General features: G+C 39.0%; 2 protein-coding genes, 1 long non-coding RNA gene and 1 pseudogene across 6 annotated transcripts; 3 read left to right on the forward strand and 1 right to left on the reverse strand.

The window, feature by feature from the left end:
* Positions 1-2530: 2530 nt before the first annotated feature.
* LOC122664037 (cellulose synthase A catalytic subunit 2 [UDP-forming]-like) lies at positions 2531-11351 on the forward strand. 3 transcript variants are annotated; one of them, XM_043859720.1, is made up of 14 exons: positions 2531-3046; positions 3612-3807; positions 3906-4141; positions 4245-4338; positions 4444-4642; positions 6686-6952; positions 7038-7383; positions 8202-8339; positions 8635-8760; positions 8909-9121; positions 9271-9544; positions 9646-9842; positions 9957-10307; positions 10693-11351. In XM_043859720.1, the coding sequence occupies exons 1-14, from the start codon at positions 2957-2959 to the stop codon at positions 11275-11277; spliced, it is 3312 nt and encodes a 1103-aa protein (XP_043715655.1). In that variant the 5' UTR covers positions 2531-2956; the 3' UTR covers positions 11278-11351. The 3 variants fall into 3 exon arrangements, with proteins under 3 accessions (XP_043715655.1, XP_043715662.1, XP_043715668.1); XM_043859727.1 differs by having other exon boundaries at positions 2532-3046; positions 4456-4642; XM_043859733.1 differs by lacking the exons at positions 2531-3046; positions 3612-3807; positions 3906-4141 and having other exon boundaries at positions 4246-4349; positions 4447-4642.
* A 148-nt stretch (positions 11352-11499) lies between these two features.
* On the reverse strand, positions 11500-11749 carry LOC122664132. The gene is made up of 2 exons (XR_006333296.1): positions 11667-11749; positions 11500-11621 (listed from the first exon to the last, which is right to left on the reverse strand). It is a non-coding gene; the product is annotated as an uncharacterized LOC122664132 (long non-coding RNA).
* A 3961-nt stretch (positions 11750-15710) lies between these two features.
* LOC122664055 (pentatricopeptide repeat-containing protein At1g77405) lies at positions 15711-19932 on the forward strand. 2 transcript variants are annotated; one of them, XM_043859751.1, is made up of 3 exons: positions 15711-15882; positions 17317-18878; positions 19862-19932. In XM_043859751.1, exon 2 carries the CDS (start codon positions 17495-17497, stop codon positions 18833-18835), a length of 1341 nt encoding a protein of 446 aa, XP_043715686.1. In that variant the 5' UTR covers positions 15711-15882; positions 17317-17494; the 3' UTR covers positions 18836-18878; positions 19862-19932. The 2 variants fall into 2 exon arrangements, with proteins under 2 accessions (XP_043715686.1, XP_043715680.1); XM_043859745.1 differs by lacking the exon at positions 19862-19932 and having other exon boundaries at positions 17317-19471.
* LOC122642512 lies at positions 19669-21985 on the forward strand (annotated as a pseudogene).
* Positions 21986-23140: the final 1155 nt, after the last annotated feature.

Below are 23140 nucleotides of genomic sequence, written 5' to 3' on the forward strand. Positions count from 1 at the left end.
ATTAACTGTCTTAATAGAGGTAAAGATTACAAGAAACCCAAGTTCCTAAAATTTAATGTGGGTTAAATCTCAACACTTAAAAAGAGTGATCAAAATAAGACAACTGTGCTTTTTCCATCTAAGGTTAGAGACACACCCACCAAATTATGTGTGAGTGTTGTTGTCATTAATAAAATCTATAAGGAAAATGGCTTGGAAATGTGGGGACAGTGGATACATACTATGAAGTGTTGAATTATCATACTGGTATCTTACCTAATTCTAACTGCATGTATTTATACAAGGAAATTTCTAATTGTATCCACATTGGGTACTAGTTAGACTCTAATAATGGCATTATTTCTGATGCATGATAATTTAGATGGGGCTTAAAATTTGTGGACATGTATATCCCAAAGTCTTCAATTCACATATCGACTTAAGCGGAATCTACCATGTGGTAAAACAGAATTCAGGACAGTAGTTAGGGGGTGTGTGTGTGCATGGATATACATAGGAGGATATTGCATTAGATAGAAGGATATATGATTGAATTTGAAGTTAAAATTTAACACGTGGCCTAGCTAAGCAGTTCTCTAAATATCTAAATAGTCAAATTTAGGGTAAATAGGTATGGTTTTAGGTATTGTTATCAAATTGGCTGTATCGATCATGATCAATACCGATACTGTGGGTAGTATCAAAACAAGGCAAGGTAAAATGGTTATAGAAACCTGTGCATTGATATTTTAAGGGGCAAAATAATCTGATTCAGCCTAATATGACCAATTCATACGAGTATCGATATCAATATCGGTATTAGTCGAGACCAATAGGGATACCATACAGATAACTAAGTCCATGAAAATAAGGCCTTAGTAAGAAAAGGGATTACAATTTGATTCTTGCTTTATATAAATATCTCACATGGCTGGTTTCCCTCGATAGCAACATGAGAAGAAATTTGCACACTACATCACTGACGATCTAGAGAATGATATCATTCATTTGGGTACACGTGATACCCATATGGTCAGAATAAGAAAGAGATTGTCAGCGTAAGTCCCGCACTTTATTATGTGAGCAGAGTATATTCGAATCTGCACAAGGGCGACATGTGCTTCCTTTTTCCAATATTTCATGTTCATGAACTCTTGGAATTTCCTAACATGAACATTGTATGAACAATGTTTATGAACCTAATAACGCCCCAAATGGCAAATTATGAACCCGGAAGGATCCTCAAAATGGTGGGAATGAAGATCTAAATAGGAAACATTAGCTTATATAAAGGGTTAAATTCATGGTTCAAGTAAGTGGAATCGATCTTTACGAATTCTGATCAGGGTTTTAAAAAATCGGATTAGATCAAACGATTCCGTATCGAATCGGTCGATTTTAGATTGGCGATCCAGCTCAAGTTGACTCTGTACCGAAAAACCCAGACATCTGAATATACCGATTCGGACTAATCAAGGCCCATTTAGTTGGATCAGAATTGGCCGAGATCGATCCTGATTCCCTCGATCCAGCTCAGTCCTATTCAGTACACAAAACCCTAGATGCCTGTATTATACCTATTCCGGGTCGATTGAGACTGATTCAATCAGCTCAGAACCAGTCTGGACCTATCCGAATCCCAATTTGAGGTTTTAAACCCTGATTCTGATTCTGATTAACCTTAAAACCAAGTAAGGATTGACCGATTTGAAAAAGCTGGAATCGCCATTGGGATCAGTCAATTTGGTTCAATCAATCTGACCAATATATGATATAGCATTAACCGGTTTAGATGACCCAGCCGGTTTGGAAGACCAGGTCTGGTTTAAGATTATGAATGCAGTTGGTGTATTCCCAGTTGTTGTTGAAAGAGATACTTTTCTCGTGCTCACGAGAGATTGGAAAAAGGTAGTAAAGTTGGCATCACAAAGGACAAAAGATTCCAACTCAGCACGCGGTTTGAGCTGTAACCCCTTATTCCTCTCTATTTTCCCATTTTATCCTTATCAAATCTCTATTGTCCATTTTACTCCTCATCTTTTACTTTCCGTTCAGCGTTTCTATCTATCTTATTATTTTTTTTCCCCATCTCATTCGCTGCTTCGACACAAACACACCAAAACCGTGAGAAGACAGCACAGGGAGGAAGATCCACAGAAAAAGGAGCAGAGGACAGAAAAAGTAGTTCCAATTACGAAAATACCCTTCTCTCTATCTCTCTCCCCCTCCACGTCTCCACCGCTACCATTACCAACCAAAGTAGAGACAGGACCACCAGCTGCGGTGGGGGACGGCCTGGGCCCCATATACACCACCTGGGCCCTTGCAGGGAGAACCCATTTGTAAAAGAGATCAATTTGATCGATAGATCTCTCGATTTCCCTCTTCATCTCTTCCTCTTACGCCTTGAAACTTCAACGCTGCTGGATTACCTATTTACCTCTTCTGTTTGATCCATCAGTCTTGCTTGAACTTGCAGTGTCTATTCGATTTTCCCCTCAAGTGCTCTTCATTGCTCTTCGCCAGCGACCAATGGGTAGATATCGATCACATCAGCCACATCACTGAGAGAGACCCAATTGTGAGAAAACGGGTCCTTGAAGGAATAAGGACGGAACGGAGAACCTTTTCGTTTTCTATTTGTTTTATTCTTTATTTTATTTGGGGTCTGTGGTTTGTCTGTTTCTTCCTTCTCTGTGATGGGTTTTATAGCCATTATTTTATTTTAATTTTCTCTTGTGTTATGTGGGATTGGGATTTCTTGTGAAGAGTGTATAAGAGTTGAAGCTTAAAGAGTGTGGGCTTGACTCTGGAAGGTAGGTAACGCAGAGTAGCAGAGGAGAGGGGTAAACGATAAAGGAGAAAGGAGGTTTTTTGTGGACTGATGAGAGATGAAATGAAGCAGGTGTAGAGATCCATTTTGGTCGGTGTGATTGTTTTCTCTGGTTCAAGTGTTTAACAGTGTTGGGTGGGTGGGATGAGTGGCTTCGATACGGGAGGCCGGCTTGTTGCCGGCTCTCACAACAGAAATGAGTTCGTCGTCATCAATGCTGATGATATTGCACGGGTAAGACCTACCGTAAAAATCTCTGCTTTTACTTTGGTTTTCTGGTTCCTAGTGTCTGTGTTTTTGATTTTTGGGGATACCCAGTTGCCCCATTTTTGTGTTTCTGCAATCTAGCTTCAGTGACAAAGCCACCAGCAATTTCTCTGGAAAACCTCTCTAGATTGTTTCTCATTGGAGTTATAGAGTGTAACGTACCCGTTTCTGAGGCATTGCTGCTGGTTCTTGGTGTTCGATTTGAAGATCTAGTCGTAGATTTTTCGTGTCCCCCACCCCCCCCCCTCTTTTCTAATGTCGGCATGAGTTTTTTTTTTTTTTTTTAAAAAAAAACCCTGTTTTAGTCATGCTTGTTCCTGCTTCGTTTTGCCCAAGTCTGGTAGCGAAAATTTTATATCCCCCCACCCAAAAAAAAAAAAAAAAATAAAATCTGATTGGAACCCTTTCTTCAAAATTAGTTCTGTAGTGTTTGTGTACCTTACTGAACTGAGCACCCATTTCGTTTTCTTGTTCGTTCAATGATCTGATGAAGCTAATGGAAATTTTACCCATGGTTTCTGGGCTGTTGTAGGTGAAGTCTGTAAAAGAATTGAGTGGACAGATTTGCCAGATTTGTGGGGATGAAATTGAGATTACAGTAGACGGAGAGCCCTTTGTCGCCTGTAATGAATGTGCTTTCCCTATCTGTAGACCTTGCTATGAGTACGAGAGAAGAGAGGGCAATCAAGCTTGCCCTCAATGCAAAACCAGATACAAGCGCATCAAAGGTGAGATTTTTATACTTTCTTCTTCCATTCTGCCATCTTCTCCAGCATCGCATGCCGATACCTGTAGAAAGTACTCAGCCAAGTGGTGCATTTTGCAGGCAGCCCCAGGGTTGAAGGCGATGAGGAAGAGGAGGATGTTGATGATTTGGATAACGAATTCGACTTTGGGAGTAATAACTGGAGCAATGCACACCATATTGCAGAGGCAGCCCTCTCTGCTCGCCTTAATGTTGGCCGTGGTTCCCAGGCTGATGCATCTTGGGCCTCCCTGCCGTCAAATCTGGATTCTTCCTCCCAGAGTCCTGAAATCCCTCTCCTGACCTATGGCCAAGAGGTTATTTGATTGAACAGATTCTGATAGACGTTATATCCTTTTTCTTTTTTAATCTTTTCCGTTAGCAACTCAAATTTTGTGTTTTTTTCTTCTCTAATTAAAGGATGCTGGAATTTCTTCTGATCAACATGCTCTTATAATACCACCAATTATGAGTCGTGGAAAACGAGTTCATCCAATGCCATTTCCTGATTCCTGTAAGTTCCCTGGATTTGTTGGTTATGCTTTGTACTTCTGCCCCCCATCCTTCATGTGCTATTGGTTTTAGAATAATTTATTTCTTGGCTAATGTACTATTTCTGTCAATGATGCAGTGCAACCTAGATCAATGGATCCTAAGAAGGACTTAGCAGTATATGGGTATGGGAGTGTTGCATGGAAGGAACGTATGGAGGAGTGGAAGAAAAGGCAGAATGAAAAATTGCAGGTGGTTAAGCATGAAGGAGAAAATGGTGGTGGGAACTATGATGGAGATGATCTGGATGATCCTGATTTGCCCAAGTAAGAATCTGTTCAATGCTCTGTTCCTTTCTCTGAAACATGTTTTGGTGGAACTTTGTTGTTTTCTGTTATTGTCTCATGTTAGTCTAATTCAACATTTCATGCAAACTGACTTTCCTGAGTGTTTAAGATTGTCTGGACATCATACGTTTCTGCAAGTAATTTAAATGCTACAGTACCATACTGGGGTTTTTTTTTCTCTTTTTGTTTAGTTGGCAGATCATTAACTTCTTTTTTGATTTAGTGGTTTAGTTTTGGACCCTGTAAACATAGGGAAATCAGACAGCGCCATTTGGTATGTGGCCTTTTTTTTTTTTTATTATTTCTCTTGGGAAGGTGTGAGTGGCTGTGCCTCGTACTTGTATGCAATTTTTTTTTTTAAGAAAAAAATTGAAATGGTTTTGCCTTTTAAGTCAAGGAATTTGGACTTTCTGAAATAATTACTGATTGTTATACCTAAAACAAAACCAATGCCATATAATTTTGTTGATTTTAATGTAATTAGACTCTGGATGTTTCTGATTAAATGAGAGAACCTTAACCGTTGTATTCACTGAAGGGACAGAGAAAGTTATATTGCTTGCAGTTTCTGCAATCCTCTACACAATCTGGTCACTGGTTGATCCAGAATTGCATTATCTGATTTCTCAGAGAGATTTTTTTGGACTTGAACCATTAAAAAAAATCCATGATCCTCATCGAAGCAGGAGATTCTTGTCATTATTTGTTTGATGAAGTCATTAAAATATCAAATAATGAATAGAGAAGGAACAGTTTTTCTGACAAATTGGAGAACGTAGAAAGTGACACATTTGTGAGGAGTTTTATAAAGTAGACAACAAATCCAATTGGCTCTGTTTGTTTGGATGTGAAATGACTGGAAGCAAAATTAAAGAACGTAAAGTTATTCATTAAAGAAATATCTCATGCACTTTTGGGTCATGGAATCGATAGTGGGCCCTGTTATAGCACAGTACATCCATATGTTTATTTTTCATGATTTGTCAGGACAAATTTTTATCTTCTTTATTTTATTTCTAGCCATTTTACATCCAAACAAACAGAGCCATTGATAGTGAAAAGAAAATTCCATGCATTTGAAATATTGAGGTGTACCTTTCCCTGTGGCAGTCTGAACTTTGCGAGTGTGTTGCCTGGAGACATGAACTCCACTGCGAAGCGTATAGAGACAGAACAAAGGGCATAGAGCCGAAAGTTTGGCTGATTTCGGATGTGGCAAAAATATCTTTGGAAAAGAATTATTGAATATTTTTATTAAAGTGCCACCAGTTATTTACTTTGAAACAATGCAAGACAAGGGAGAAAAATGATTTCTCAAATTTTTTTGTGGAGTATTAACATTTAAATGGGCATAAGCAAAATTTTCTAGCGGTGGACCTGATATAGGCAGTACTGATAAGAAAGGAATTCCAGGAAGTACAGAAAGCTCTTTTGTGTGCTTATCAGTCATTCCTAATGCTTGCCAATAGTTACAAGGGGAAGAATGGTGTAAAGCAGAGGGGAAGAGAGCTAAGCAGAAATTATGATTGTTAGAAAGAACGAGCTATTCACTGATATTGTCTCATTTAGACTTCTCTATGGAATAAAAGCAATCTGCTTTAAGTATCCTTGAGGAGCAAGTGATCTTTGTGGATGCCTTCTTACATTGACGTGTAAAAAACCTTAGAATCTTCTAGTCAAGGTATCAAGGTTGTTGTCTGTGTAAGATTTCCATATGCATCACCAGTCTGCTCTCTTGTATTGGTGTTCATTATACATTGATTGTTGTTGACATTTTGCTCAAACTTTGTTTCTACTGTAGATAGTTATCAACAGTTTGTAAAGGCCTTCTTTCCAGTCCATAAGTCTATGAAACATACTTATTTTTGTGTTGTTTTTATTATATATTTTCCTGTTGGTCTAAGCATAACCATACAAGCATAAAAAAGTTTATGTAGTTCATTTCAGTGTGAGGAATTTATTTCATGTTTCTTATTTGTCTACACTAGACTATTTCTTTTAACGCCAAAATTTGTTTTTCAGAATGGATGAAGGAAGACAGCCTCTATCAAGGAAGTTACCAATTCCTTCCAGCATGATCAGTCCGTACAGATTGATAATAATACTCCGGCTTGTGATTCTTGGCTTCTTTTTCCATTATAGACTTCTCCACCCGGTCCCTGATGCATATGGTTTGTGGCTGACATCAGTCATTTGTGAAATATGGTTTGCACTGTCATGGATTTTAGATCAGTTCCCCAAATGGTTACCAATTGAGCGAGAGACGTACCTTGATCGGTTGTCACTGAGGTAATTGGACCTGCTTTTTTTTTTGGCATCTGTCCCATCTCTTTGGGTTTTTGTATTCTAACATCAGCTTAAAATCTGTTGACAGATATGAGAAAGAAGGGAAGCCTTCTGAGTTAGCCCCTGTTGACATATTTGTTAGTACAGTCGATCCTATGAAAGAACCTCCACTAATCACTGCAAATACTGTTCTATCCATCCTTGCTGTGGATTATCCAGTTGACAAAGTTGCATGCTACGTTTCTGATGATGGTGCTGCCATGCTTACTTTTGAAGCGCTTTCTGAGACATCGGAGTTTGCAAGGAAGTGGGTCCCGTTCAGCAAAAAATTTAATATCGAGCCCCGTGCACCAGAATGGTATTTCTCTCAGAAGATTGATTATCTGAGAGACAAAGTTCATCCTGCCTTTGTGAGGGAACGGCGTGCAATGAAGGTTTGGTTCATATATAGTTTCTGGTTGTCTTAAAAGACCTGTTTCAGTTTCTTGGTAAATAAATAAAAAGGAAAACTTAATTATTTTTTATTCTGTGGCCCTCCCTATTAAAGATGTATTTATAAACAATTTATATCTTAAGGTGGCAATGTTCTGACCTCTCCAAATCTGCTTGTTGTCAGTTTTGACACATGGGTCATCTTGACTTTTATCATCCCAATTTAGGATTAGATCAGGTTCACACTGAGGATTGAGTGGCTCATAATTCACATATGATGTTCTTACACATTTAGCTTTATGTATAATCTTATCAAATGAAACTATTCAAACATAGAAGTTACATATATACAGTATTTGTTTTTTCAAGAAAAGAAAATTCTTTAATAAAATTTCCAAGCAATACCTTGGATTCGTAAAAGAAGGTTAAGTATTACCTGAACAAATACTTTGTGAAATTTCAGCTTGTGTTTGAGTTGAACAAATGTTAAAAACTGGTTAGGTTAGAACCACACATTCTCAAACTGGTTCAATTAGGTTTATGTCTGAATTGAGGATTATTCTCCAATGACTAGTATGCCAACCCATACCAAACCCGTCCTGACCCAAGCCAACCCAATCCCTTTCATTGCCGCCTCTATGTGTTTGTACCTTAAAATTTTTTTGAGACAAGTTGATCGAAACCTTTTTGCTGCACCGGATCTCATAATACTGCCAAATGGTATATGTTGTCTGATTATCCTGTTCCTCATCCTATGCTCTAGTTATCTGGTCTTAAAATTACCATCAGGGTTATCTGATGCATCATTTTATGGACACAGAGGGAATACGAAGAATTCAAGGTTCGGATAAATGGGTTGGTTTCCATTGCACAGAAGGTTCCCGAGGAGGGTTGGACAATGCAGGATGGAACACCGTGGCCAGGGAACAATGTACGGGATCATCCAGGAATGATCCAGGTAAGGAGCTATTCTTTCTACAATAGCATGATCCGAGTACACCATTGATTGTAGGAGAGCTGTAGGTATTAGGCCTTTCTAGTTGGTTGTTTATGTGTTAAAATACCATAGTTTAACCTAGAAAGTGTTCATGAGAATGTTGTCTGGCTTAGTATTCTTTTGTCATGCTTTTGGTGCCTGGAGGGGAAAAACCCAGTGTGTCAAAAATATGAACAATAGGTTTCTGTGCTTGTAGTGCATTAATGCACAAAAGTGGCATTTCCTTTGTTTCTCTAATATATGACTTGTGTGACAGGTATTTTTTGGACAAAATGGTGTTCGTGATGTTGAAGGAAATTTATTGCCACGTCTGGTTTATGTTTCTCGAGAGAAGCGACCGGGATTTGATCACCACAAAAAAGCTGGGGCCATGAATGCTCTGGTAAAGCCCAAATCTTTTTGTTTTTCTTCAGTTTGCACTAACATCAGATCTTTTTTTCCCGTTCTATACCTAATTATTAAATTAATAATCAAGACTTTGTTCAATTTTCATTATAATTTTTTTTTTCTGGTTTGGTTGTTTATTGAAGGTGAGGGTCTCAGCAATCATTTCCAATGCACCTTATGTTCTGAATGTCGACTGTGATCACTATATAAACAACAGCAAGGCACTTAGAGAAGCCATGTGCTTCATGATGGATCCGACATCAGGAAAGAAAGTATGCTACGTGCAGTTTCCTCAACGATTTGATGGGATTGATCGCCATGACAGATATTCAAATCGGAATGTCGTATTCTTTGATGTATGTGGCACTTTTTTTTTTAAAGGAATCATGTATTTAATTGGAATGTTGTATTCTTTGATGTATGTGGCACGTTTTTTTTTAAAGGAATCATGTATTTATTTTGTCTCCTTGTTATTTTTTAAACGTCTAATGTCCATTGACAACAGATCAATATGAAAGGACTAGATGGGATCCAGGGACCAATCTATGTCGGAACAGGATGTGTTTTCAGAAGGCAGGCACTGTATGGCTATGATGCCCCTGTAAAGAAGAAACCTCCTGGGAAGACATGCAACTGCTGGCCTAGATGGTGCTGCCTGTGTTGTGGTTCTAGGAAAAAGAACAGGAAAATGAAGCCAAAGAAGGAGAAGAAGAAAATAAAGCACAGAGAAACTTCAACACAGATACATGCCCTTGAAAATATTGAAGAGGGGATTGAAGGTAATCAGTTGCATTTTCACAGTATTTGCTTTTCAGCTGGTTCTTGGTCTTGCTTATGTAGACATATACATTGGTCATACTAACTGGTGTCCTGTTGTCAGGAATAGATAGTGAAAAATCGTCTCTCATGTCCCAAACAAAGTTTGAGAAAAAATTTGGGCAGTCTCCTGTGTTCATAGCGGCAACACTCTTAGAAGATGGTGGAGTTCCACTAGGAGCCAGTTCTGCATCTCTCTTAAAAGAAGCCATCCATGTTATTAGTTGTTGTTATGAAGATAAAACAGAATGGGGGAAAGAGGTAGGTAACCAATGTACACCAGGGTAAAATGTTGAAGATTAAGAAACTTCATGAGCCTTCTTATGAAGAAAAGTGTATTTGGCATAATCCCCTAACTATTCAAGTTTGAATCAGGTTGGATGGATATACGGCTCAGTTACAGAGGATATCCTTACAGGGTTCAAGATGCACTGCCATGGGTGGCGCTCTGTGTACTGCATACCCAAAAGGCCAGCATTTAAGGGATCTGCTCCAATCAATCTCTCGGATCGTCTACATCAGGTTCTTCGTTGGGCCCTTGGATCTGTAGAGATTTTCTTGAGCAGGCACTGTCCAATCTGGTATGGATATGGGTGTGGTTTGAAATGGCTGGAACGAATTTCCTACATAAACTCGGTTGTTTATCCTTGGACATCCATTCCTTTGATTGCATACTGTACCTTGCCAGCTATCTGCCTTCTCACTGGGAAGTTCATCATCCCCGAGGTAATCTCAATTGCATGCGCTTCAGTATCTGTCTCTCCCAATGGAAGTTGACAATTTAAGGATCTGTTTCTTTCTAAAAATATATTGGGAGTGTTGATGATGTCATTTATTTTCTACAAAATAATACTTGATAACATGGACAATCAAAATTCTTGCAGAAACGTTGAGTCAGTTCCTTGAACTAATTTCCTAAAATATTGGGTTGATTGCTTTGAATTTTGGTTTCTGGTCATTGTATCCTTGTCTTCTATTTGGTGGTCCTAAATGATTCTTCTTGCCATTCTCTGGTTAATTCTTCTGTATATACATTCCACAAGTAATGCACTTTAACTATTATTACTCACGACATTTTTTGGCTAATATGAAATTGTATCTCATTATGCAGATTAGCAACTATGCCAGCATTGTGTTCATGGCTCTCTTCTTATCTATAGCAGCAACGGGCATCCTAGAGATGCAGTGGGGAGGTGTTAGCATAGATGACTGGTGGAGGAACGAGCAATTTTGGGTGATTGGTGGTGTCTCATCACATCTCTTTGCTCTCTTCCAAGGTTTGCTCAAGGTTTTGGCTGGAGTCAACACGAACTTCACTGTTACATCCAAAGGAGGTGACGATGGTGGTTTCGCAGAGCTATACCTATTCAAGTGGACAGCATTGTTGATCCCTCCCACAACATTGCTAATCATTAACATAATCGGGGTGATTGTTGGTGTTTCTGATGCCATAAACAATGGGTACGAGTCGTGGGGCCCACTATTTGGTAAGTTGTTCTTTGCTATTTGGGTCATTGTACATCTGTACCCCTTCCTCAAGGGATTAATGGGGAAACAGGATAGACTGCCTACCATTATCCTGGTCTGGTCAATGATTCTTGCCTCACTTTTCTCTCTGTTATGGGTTCGAATCAACCCATTTCTCGCTAAAGGAGGCATCATATTAGAGGTCTGCGGCTTGAATTGTGACGACTAATACACCAAATAGAATTTTAGATGCTCTTGAATTGTATATGGAAAGGCTGGTTGGCAGTGGCAGGAGGAGTCCTCTCAAAGGTGAAGATATCCATTGCCAAGACACAATTTTGTGTGGATAAGTAGAGTCGGGCCCAGGTGGGGAGAAAAACCATGGGTGGTCTGTGTAGATAAATAGGACTGGGAAGGCTGACACAATTATTTTAGTTTACAGGGTTTTTTGTTGATTCTTTTTTTTATACTTTTTGTCCTTTTCATTTTCCCTCTTCATGTTTCTGGGTTGAGTTGGGAATGGTTGATTCCTTGGTGCCTGTCTTTTAATGCCAAGAGAACATTGGTTTATTCCTTGGTGCCTGTCTTTTAATGCCAAGAGAACATTGGTTTACTCACAAATGATAATATGTATGAACTACAATTTATTCCCATCTCAATAAGAGGCTGAGTATAAAGGAGTCAACAAATTCGTTCGAAAATGTATTTTTCTTTTCTTTCCTGTTCATTTCTCTACCTATTGTGTATATATGTAGACTGATGATGAAATAGTTCTGGATTAATATTTGGTGACATTGAGTATTTTGTGCTACACTGAAGGAATGCAGTGAGATAATTTCAAATTGTTGTTAGTGCATTAAGTTTTTATGAGGTGCAAGCACATATAACTTGATTTTTGGATAAGATGAAAATTGGATGCCAAGGAACTGAATTTGTGCAGTATAATATAGCAGGTTGGATGAGTGTCCATCTAATATGAGTTAATATTTCTGATGTAATGTATGGAAGGCACTGACTTCTGGTCTTTCTGAGATGACTATTATCAGCTCATGTTTACAGGCCAAATCTTGAAGCATTAAATGTCAAAAACTGGTTTGGCTCAGTCAGACAAGTCTGAAAATCTAGATCTTGGTTAATGAAAGCAAGGAGCCAGTGACAGAATGCTCCTAGTCTTTGGTTTTAGGACTTTTGAGTTTTCTTTCAATCTTTTTTCTTTTTACCCATAGTGAAGATAGAATCTCTTAATCCATGGGATATGACCCTGCCTCAAGCAGAAACTTACATTAGGCAGGCAAGGTGATGTGAACAGCTTATCTATAAAAGGGAGTACTAGCACTTCTTATTTTGAGGGTCCAGTAAAGATAAGCTTCTTTTGATAACCCCTCCAGGTTGGGCTATCTGGAGGGCTGTTCACTGTTGCTTGCAGACTGGTCATTGGAAAGGCTTTTCACCAAATATTGTATCAAATTTGGGTTTTCAGCTCAACTATTTAACAACTATTGATTAAGCTTTCATTCTTAATACTTTCAACAATGGACCAACTTTTCCCTAAGCCATGGTGAAGGGTATGTTAGATCATTCGGTACACGGGGGGATGTTTTGGGACCCTAAGATGGTGGTTGAATTCTTACTGCAAAGTGGAGGAAAACTTTCTCCTTCAGCCATTAACTAAGGCTGTGTTTAGAATGCATTTTAGGTTGATTTTGCATTCTTGAGTGATAAAAACAAATATTTTTAAAATCCGATAAAGCAAAATCGACCTAAAATGCATACCAAACGCCGCCCAAGATTCACTTTTCAACCAGTTTTCAAAGCTTTTGAGTGAAACTAATAAGAAAACTCTCCTTCAACCCTTAACTAAAATAATTTAAATTAGACTCACTTTTCAACCAGTTTTCAAAGCTTTTAACTGAAACTATAACACTGCTAACAAAAAATGTCACAAAGCAAAGCCAAGTTCTCCCAAGGTCATCCTTTTCTATTCCGTGTGTCAGCCAATCTAACACCTTCTGGAACTTTGTCCAAATATCTTCTTACATCTACCCCAACTCAGATGTTCCCTGCAAGAATTGGTACAGGCCTCTTAGTTGTGACTCTTGGGCATTTTCGTATATGATCATAATTAAGGTAGATTGCAATAAAATGAGATTGTAAAAACAATATAGATGCCCAAATAGCCATTCCTTTCTCAGGTGTGTAGAATGTAGATCCCATTGTGATCATGAATGATTTCCCAACACATTGGGTGTGTGCATGTGGTGTGTGTTGTGTATTTCTTTGCCATTCCACGGTCCTAAAAGTAGATTACTTTTTTGGGATTGGGGTGTGGTTTGTGTGATTACACTTTCATAAAAGAATAAAAAGAATGATTTCCCAAAGTTGCTACTGACTCCTTCTAAGGAATTATGACGGAAAAGGATTCTGTCCAGCCGTGGCGGGAGCTGGACGGTCCAATGCTCGGAAACCACCCCAAAAACTGGGGTGGGGTGGTCATTTCACATGTGGGACCCAGGTTTCCGAGTGCTGGACCATTCAGCTCCCACCATGACTGGACATGAGCTAGGTCTAATTCTGCCATCACACTTCATGCCCGCCTAACTTCAATTTTTTGTCCGATATTGTTGCTAAATCAATGCAACATCATCCTGATAATCCTTTGGTTTTAATTATGTAATATTTAGCGTTATGCACGTTACTTAGAAAACAATCGTTTTGTACTAGAAACTCTATTGTACATTTGTCTTAATAATTTAATTTCCTTAATTCACCCAAAAAAAAAAAAATTTGATTTCCTTGCAAAAACTCCAGTACTCATCAATAAGATAACATCGAAAAATCGGCCTTATTGAGAAAAACTTAATTCTCGTAATGAATTAGTTTGAGATCACTATCCCATTTTTCTATAGCTTTAATCACAACCAAGAAGTTGGGCTTAAGTTTTTTAAACATCAGGAAATTCCTAGTCAGCCACTTAGTTAATAAATACATGTATAATTCGCATATTATATGCGTATTCGATTGTTTAAATAAAAAAATGTATTACATTGTATATTTTCATATTTTTTTATTAAAAAAACGCATTTTTTATGTGTTAGAGTATTAAACGCGTATAGCACTCTTTAATAAACCAAACGTTAATTGGTGGGGAAAAAAAAAAAATCTAAAACAAGAAAAAACGCAAAAGTGAAAAATCCCATTCTCTTCAAACCCTAGCAGCCGTTGCCCCCAATCCCCATTCATCTTCTCCATCTCCGTTCAACGGCCGCCGGCGAATCTTCCTATAAGGCTCAAATCTTTAACGGCGACGGCTTTGCTGGAGAGTGAAGAACTGAAGACCGTCCATGCTCTGTTCCTCCTCTTCTTCTCTGTCACCGTTTGGTTGCAGCGGGCACAACTCTGGCCTTGGGCTGAGATAGGTTTTCCTCTTCTTCTTTCTCTGTTCTACCGCCAACAACCTGCTGTTTCGGGTCGCTGTTCGACATCAAATATATATTGGGAAGATCTGGTACCTGATTTCAGCAACGAACATTATCCTTCAACTACCCAAACAATCCCCCGTAACAGGTAATTAATATCAGTTTTATACCTTCATCGTATGCTCTGTTTTTAGTTCAATTTCAGTCACCATTGTGTGTCTCATAAATCCCCAACCATAGGTCAGTTTCAACCGAAACTTTAGGGCATTAAAGGCCACCCCAATACCTTCACTCATAATAGAATCTGATTCAATCAACTCTGTAATTTTATCAGATTAAATTACTACTAGATTCTATTTTTGATGGTATTTTTTTGTAATTTTATGAATCTTTTTAACAAACTAACTACTTTTAATAATGCTTATTTTGAGCTAAAATCATTTTGTATATGCTATTATTTTGTTTATTAGGTGGTGAATGTCTGTTCCATAGTGAATATATGCCCGCATTTTTGCTTATAGAGTGACCGTAAACACATCATATTATTGCTGTATGCGTTTTATTACGCCGGATTTTTGAAAAATATTATTGCCGTCTAGTCCGTTTAATTGCCATACATATCCATTCCTGTTCAATTGCCGGATATGAACTTACTAACTGAGGGCAGCCATATGAAATAGAATGAAATGGTATACATTTTTTTTAGCTTTAGTCATAAAGGGGTATTATTACCCCAAAAAAAGAAGAAGTCATAAAAGGTATTAACCAAATTACTGATAAGGTCATTAAGAGAAGGGGAAGCAAGAAATTCTTTTTGATTCTATGTCTTGAAAAACAGGACAATTTAAAAAAGGACTACAGAAATCGGCTGGAATAGGGATCAGATTCAAATTAGGCGACTCACCCCGTTCTGGTTCCAATCTGTCTGGTATACTCATATTGGCCGATTCTAGGGCTTTTTCAGACCGATTTTGTCCCCGATTCCACGTTTGAAACCCTGAATCTAATACAGATCCTTATAACCGTAATAGCAAGTACAATCATCGTCTCTCTCCACTCTCCAGTAGAGAAGACCAACCCACCTAGAACCAAATCCTGAAGTCAGTTATCAAATTCTTAGAAGAACCAGCCATGGATAATTCCGTAGTCTTCTTCTTCTTCATCATCATCATCATCCTCATCCATATTTCCTCGTCACCCTCACCGGATGGATTACCATAGGTAATTGCAGTAGTTCCATTCTCATGAAGATGGTATTCTAATGACTCAATCATAGGTCAATCCTTCACTTCCATAGATTTTAAGTTATCATCACTGAAGAATGAAGTATACTACGGCTTTGACACCTGCAACGAGGAGTCACTTGTAGTGGATTTTGTAGATAACAGGAATTTCAACAACTCAGGACCAAGGAACAGGTATTTACCTTAAAGAGCCAATGTTTGTTTTTTTCACCTCTTTGTGGATGGAGGGAGTAATTCCTTCTTATGAAGATTTTATAAGAAGTTCTCTAATGAGTGCCGCGGGATTACACGGAGAGTTTTGAGAGTTGAAAGTGCTGGTACTGCTTCTAGGGATGTTCTACTTTCTTCTTCTCCATAGCTCTTGCATGTTAAAAGTGATCAAAAGTCTTACTTTTGGTTTATTCACTTTTGAAACTGATTGATAACAGTAAATAGACTGCAAGAAGCCAAGTCTCCCTCGAAACTCGATCAAAAGGTGAGTCCATGGCTGAGATGAGAAAATATTAAGCCTTTGGATCACTGATTGAATTTCTGCAGTGTTAGAATCTTCCCTGCCAATGGTGCCTGAGAAATTATAAGGATGTTGCCAATGTGGCCACTGGATGCACTTGAAATCCCTGCTCTGGTCATGGATTTCCAAAACTACTCTCCTCAACTTGATTGACGATGAGGCTGTCCAGTCAATAACCACCCTCTCTTTAACTATACAGGATGTCATGGTGCTACCCCATTCCCTGAGGTTGTAATCAAAGGGGATATTGTGGGAGCTTTCTTGATTGGTGGCTCAATGAGCTACTACCCTGATCATGATGACCTCACTCTCTTTTGCCAAGACAAAACCCAGTTGTTTCTTTCTTGCTATATGATCCACAGAACCTCCATACATCTCTACAATGTCTTACCCTTAAATAAAAAGAAATGGAACTTCAAAGCAAGCCAAATCAAGAACACTTGATGGAGATTTCAACCCAGAATAAGTGAGAGACGTTGGAAATTAGGCTCGAATCTGCTGGATGTACAAGAGCAGAGTCCTGAAGCTCACAAACACATATTTTCTGTCCCAACCATAACTTTCAACCCAGATATCAGATCAACCTCAATTCTAGATGAAAGCGAACTTGATTTCCAATAAATCTCATGTTTACCACTCTAGGACCCGATGGTCAGATGTTAACAAATAAGGTAAACAAGTTACAGCCCTGACATGAAAGTATGAAACCTGCAATCTGTAACATAGCTTGCTTCAAACATTGCATCCATAAACTACCAAGACCAAGGGAGTGTGTGGGTCAACTAAGGGTGTTAAAAAACAATGACAATACCTCGCTCAATAACGTCAACTTGCTCAATGTATTCTTCATGCCATAATGTATGTTAAATGATGTACTTGTCTGCTGTATATTGAATATATTGCTGTATTTTTGCTTCGAGATTTCTGTATCCAACTTTTTAATGTATATGTTTTCTTATGCCAATTTTTTAGAAGTATTATTGAAGTCAAGATCTGTTTAGTACCCATACGTATCTTTACCCCCTTTTTTTCATGTAACCGTATTTACTAACAATAGTCAAGCCTAACAAAAGATCAAAACTCTGATTACATTACAGGGACCATGACCAATGCTAGTTGCAGGACACCATCCTCATCTCTGCTGAGGCAATCTGGTTCTGCAGTAGGAGGGGACTTGATTTATTTTTCTTAATATAAAAATCAAAGCGAGAAGGACAGAGATATAAAGAGAAATAGGAGGGGTGAGGGTTACAGTTCTTGTTAATCTTCTCAAAAATGGTGACGTCGAGAACTCAAACTCTTCACCTATATCACTCTTTACTAAACCAAGTAATGGCTGCTATGGTTCAAAACAGACCCTTCAATGCTCAACTTGCTGCTACCGTTGTTGCACCCACCCGCAGTCTATGGTCTGTCGACTTGGTGTGTGAAGTCTTGAGATCCATACCCAGATACTTCTTCCAGTCTGCTCGTTCCATTGGCTGCCAAAAAGGTTTCCGACATCGGGCACCTCTCAAGCAAAGAAACCTTCGATGGGAATCCAATGGTTTTCATGATGGTTTGCTTGTTCTTGGACCAGCAGCTTACAGAGACCCTGAGAAGGTCAATTTAGGACTGGACAAGTCGTTAGAGTTCTACTTTTGGGTGGAAAACCATTTTGGTTTCACACATAATGAAGTTACCTGTAGAGAGATGGCTTGTGTATTGGCTAAGGGAAACAGATTTAAAGTGCTGTGGGAATTTCTCAAAGAAATGTCCAGAAGGGCCAACAGGGAGCTTGTGACTACTGCTACTGTTACCTGTTTGATTAAAGTCCTTGGAGAAGATGGATTAGCTAATGAGGCCTTGGCTATGTTTTACCGTATGAAGCAGTTTCATTGTAAGCCGGATGTTTATGCATATAATACCCTTATTTGTGCTCTTTGCAGAGTTGGGAATTTTAAGAAAGCGAGGTCTTTATTGGAGCAGATGGAATTGCCGGGTTTTCAATGCCCACCTGATACGTTTACGTATACAATTCTCATTAGTTTTTATTGCAAGCATAGCTTGCAGACTGGATGCCGAAAGGCCATAAGGAGGAGGTTGTGGGAGGCCAACCACATGTTTCGGGTTATGCTCTTCAAGGGCTTTGTTCCGGATGTTGTTACTTATAACTGCTTGATTGATGGATGTTGTAAAACGTACCGGCTTGGCAGGGCTTTGGAGTTGTTCGATCATATGATTCAGAAGGGTTTGCTTCCTAACCGGGTCACTTATAATTCTTTTATCAGGTATTATAGTGCCATTAATGAGATTGACAAATCTATTGAGATATTGCATAAGATGAAGTTGATGAACCATGGGACACCCACTACAAGTTCTTACACCCCAATCATCCATGCATTGTGTGAAGCAGGAAGGGCACTCGAGGCACAAAATTTTCTTGTTGAATTGGTTGAAGGAGGATCAGTTCCTAGAGAATATACTTATAAATTAGTTTGTGATGCCCTAAGCTCAGCAGGTGAGGCTGGCTTGCCAGATGAACTTCGGAGAAGGATTGAAGATGGGATCAGCCATAGATACAGGCAGGTGATGAAGGTGAAACCAATAATCGCACATCAGATTTCTACCTTGTAGGGGAAATCCAGTACTTCTGTGTGCTCTCTACACTCAAGAGCAGGTACTCAGAGTTCCGATCCTTCTCTCTTCTTAGGTTGTAGCTTGAAGTCTTGACCCCTTCATTTTGCTAGAACATTTGGATAGGGTAAGCATAATATGGTACCTCATGATTTTTGTAATGTGGTGGCTCCATAGTATGCATAGCATACAGTAATATTTTATATTTATCCTTTCCTAAGTGATTTGGCTATTTTGAAACACATATCCTAATGTAGCTTGCCCAATCACGGGAAATAGAAAGTACCTCCCGCTTCAAGAAAAAAAGAAGAAAGAAAGAATTAAAAAAGAGACATACAAGACCAACTTAGTTGGCAATATCTTAAATTTGTGCCCAAAGCAACTGTGCATCTCAAGATATACTTGACTTCACATATTTTTAGCCTTCCCTCAAATTTTCAAATTGTTGCTTTCAAAAGGGACATCTAAATCATCTCTTCCAATGACCTCAGACGATGTTTCTTCTCGACCCTCTTGGAAGACAATTTTGAATTGAAAGCTCTCTTCGAAGCTTGATTCTGATGATAATTAAAGTTTTGGGGTTGCTACACCATTATTGATATCTTACATGCAGTTAAAGGCCTATTTTCCCCTTGACATTTTCCTATCCTTGGTGTGATTTGGTCCTTTTTTTAATTTTAATTAGCCAAGTTATTTACTTTTTGTGAGAGTTTGGTTGTTCATTGAAGGTGGGGCTCTCGGCAATTATTTCCAATGCACCTTATCTTCTGAATGTCGACGGTGATCACTATATAAACAGCAGCAAGGCTCTTAGAGAAGCCACGTGCTTCATGATGGATCCGACATCAGAAAAAAAAGTATGCTATGTGTGGTTTCCTCTACGGTTTGGTGGGATTGATCGCCATGACAGATACTCAAATCGGAATGTTGTATTCTTGAATGTATGTGACACTTTTTGTTGAAGGAATCATGTATTTACTTTATCCCCTTGCTCTTTTTTAAACATCTTTTGTTTATTGACAACAGATCAATATGAAAGGATTAGATGGGATCCAGGGACCAATCAATGTTGGAATAGGATGCACTTTCAGAAGGCAACCACTGTATGGCTATAATGCCCCTGTAAAGAAAACGGAAAAAGGACTGTCTGGGAGCGTGGCTCCTGTGCCCAGACACAGGATGCGGCAAAATGATCGCTCCACCCCTGTTGATGCCTCTACGTATGCTCCCATTGGCCCCCGTGCTGGCGCAGGGGCCACGCTCCAGATAGAGAATGCATTCCCAAAGAAAAAACCTCCTGGAAAGACATGCAACTGCTGGCCTAGATGGTGCTGACTATGTTGTGATTCTAGGAAGAAGAAAAGGAATTGAAGCCAAAGAAGGAGAAGTAGAAAATAAAGCACAGAGAAACTTCAACACAGGTCATGTCCTTGAAAATATTGAAGAGGGGATTGAAGGTAAATGACAGGAATAGATAGTGAAAAATTGTCCCTCATGTCCTAAACAAAGTTTGAGAAAAAAATTTGGGCAATCTGCCGTGTGCATAGCTTCCATACTCTTAGAAGATGGCAGAGGTTGAAGATAAAACAGAACGGGGGAAAGAGGTAGGTAACCAATGTATGCCAGGGTAAAATGTAGATTAAGAACCTTTATGAGTCTTCTTAAGATGAAAAGTGTATTTGGCATCATCCCCTAAATATTCAAGTTTGAACCAGATTGGATGGATATATGGCTCCATTACAGAGGATATCCATATAGGGTTCAAGACGCACTGCCATGGGTGGTGCTCTGGGTACCCAAAAGGCCAGTATTTAATGGGTCTGCTCTGATCAATCTCTTGGGTTGTCTGCACCAGGTTCTTCGTTGGACCCTTGGATCTTTAGAGATTTTCTTGAGCAGGCACTGTTCGATCTAGTTTGGATATGGGTGTGGTTTGAAATGGCTGGAACGAGTTTCCTACATAAACTTGGTTGTTTATCCTTGGATATTTATTCCTTTGATTGCATATTGTACCTTGCCAGCTGTCTGCCTTCTCACTGGGAAGTTCATCATCCTCGAGGTAAATTCAATTGCATGCACTTCAATATCTGTCTCCCAATGGAAGTTGATAATCAAGGATCTGTTTCTTTCTAGAAACATTTTGCGAGTGTTGATGCTGTCATTTATTTTCTACAAAATAATACTTGATAACATGGACAATCAAAATTCTCTCAATATGTTTAGCCAGTTCCTTGCTCCCACTCGTTGCCCAGAGCCTTGACTTGAGCATCCGTGCTTAAGGGCCCTTCGGACCTACCTCATTGCCACAACTCATATATAAGGCAAGGCTTGGCTTGGTTACTACCAGCACTGAACTAATGTCCTAAAATATTGGGTTGATTACTTGGAATTTCAGTCTCTGGTCAATGTATCCTTGTCTTGCATTTGGTGGTCCTAAAATGTGCTTCTTGTCTCGTTAATTCTTCTGTATATACATTCCACAAGTAATGTACTTTGGTTATGTTACTACTACTACTACTACTCATGACATTTTTTGGCTCTTGTGAAGTTGCATCTCATTGTGCAGATTATTAACTATGCCAGCATTGTGTTCATGGCTCTCTTCTTTATCATCCTTGAGATGAACTGGTGGAAGAACAAGCAATTTTGGGTGATTGGTGGTGTCTCATGACAGAGCTATACGTATTCAAGTGGACATCATTGTTGATCCCTCCCACAACATTGCTAATCACTAACATAATTGGGGTGATTGTTGAGGTTTCTGATGCCATAAACATTGGTCGTGGGTCTCACTATTTGGTAAGCTGTTCTTTGCCATTTGGGTCATTGTCCATGTATATAGCTTCCTCAAAGGATTAATGTGGAAACAGGATAAACTGCCCACCATTATCCTGGTCTGGTCAATGATTATTGCCTCACTTTTCTCTCTGTTATGGGTTCGAATCAACCCATTTCTCGCTAAAGGAGGTGTCGTATTAGAGGTCTGTGCCTTGAATTGGGACGACTGATGCACCACAGAATTTTAGATGCTCTTGAATTATATATTGAAAGGCTGGTTGGCAGTGACCAAAGGATTTCGTCCAGAGGTGAAGATATCCATTGCCACGACAATTTTGTGTGGATAAGTAGTGAGTCAGGTCTGGGTGGGGATAAAAACCATGGATGATCTGTGTAGATAACAAGGAAGAGGAACGCTGACAATTATTTTAGTTTACAGGATTTTTGTTGATTCTTCTGATAGTTGTCCTTTTCATTTTCCCTCTTCACTTTTCTGGGTTGGAGTTGGGAATGGTCGATTCCTTGGTGCCTGTATAAATACCCAAGAGAACATTGGTTTATCACAAATGATAATATGTTTGGCTACCTATTTTGTATTTATTTGGATTTTGGACTGGTAATGAAATTGTTGTAGATTAATATTTGGTCACGTTGAGTGTTTTAGGCTACACTGAAGATTCTAATGGAATGCAGTGAGATAGTATCAAATAGTTATTAGTCCATTAAAGTGTTTAGGAGGTCTAGGACTCTATATACATAAACAGGTAAATCAAATAAGTTTGGTGGTTATAATTTGCAGTAGTCAATCAAGCTGGAGTACTTGATTTTGGTTAAGATAAAATTGGATGCCAAGAAATCGAATTTGCCTATTACAAGCAGTAAGGTATGAGTTATTTATGAAGGCCCTGTATTTTGTTGTTCCCGGGATGGCTATTATCTGCCCATGGTTACTGGCTAGATCTTGAATTGCTTAATGTCAAAATTGTTTTGCTTCTGTCACACAAAGTCTGAAATATCTAGACCTTGGTTTATGAAAGCAGGGGGCTCAGAGACCGAATGCCCCTTGTCTCTGGTTTTAGGACCGAGTTTCCCCTCACCCATGGTGAAGACTAAAGAGAGAACCTCTTGATCTGACCCTTCGATTAAATTGAGAAAGAGGCTGGAGTTTATGATGACATTCACTGTTTTGAGTGTCCAATCATAGCATCAAACTACCTTGGACCTTAGATGAAGAGATTCTTAGTTCACCTTGGTAGCGGGGATACTTTCTCCCTGGTTTATATGTGAAGGTGGCATCTTGATTGGATCTGGGCCACAAATTTGTCAAAGTGAAAGGGTACAGGGTACATTGGCAATCTATTAAAGTTGAAGCCTAGATTATATGGTTACCTAGTATGGAATCCCCTTAGCATCACGCCATCACTGGCAATCAAAAATTTGACCTTGTGATTGTTGGATGTAGCACGGTTCCTTCAAGCAGAAAATTACAAGGGTTGTTTGTTCACACCCATTCTCCACTACAGCGAG

The sequence above is a fragment of the Telopea speciosissima genome, chromosome 1 (genome assembly GCF_018873765.1).
Source record: "Telopea speciosissima isolate NSW1024214 ecotype Mountain lineage chromosome 1, Tspe_v1, whole genome shotgun sequence".
Classification (NCBI taxonomy): domain Eukaryota; kingdom Viridiplantae; phylum Streptophyta; class Magnoliopsida; order Proteales; family Proteaceae; genus Telopea; species Telopea speciosissima.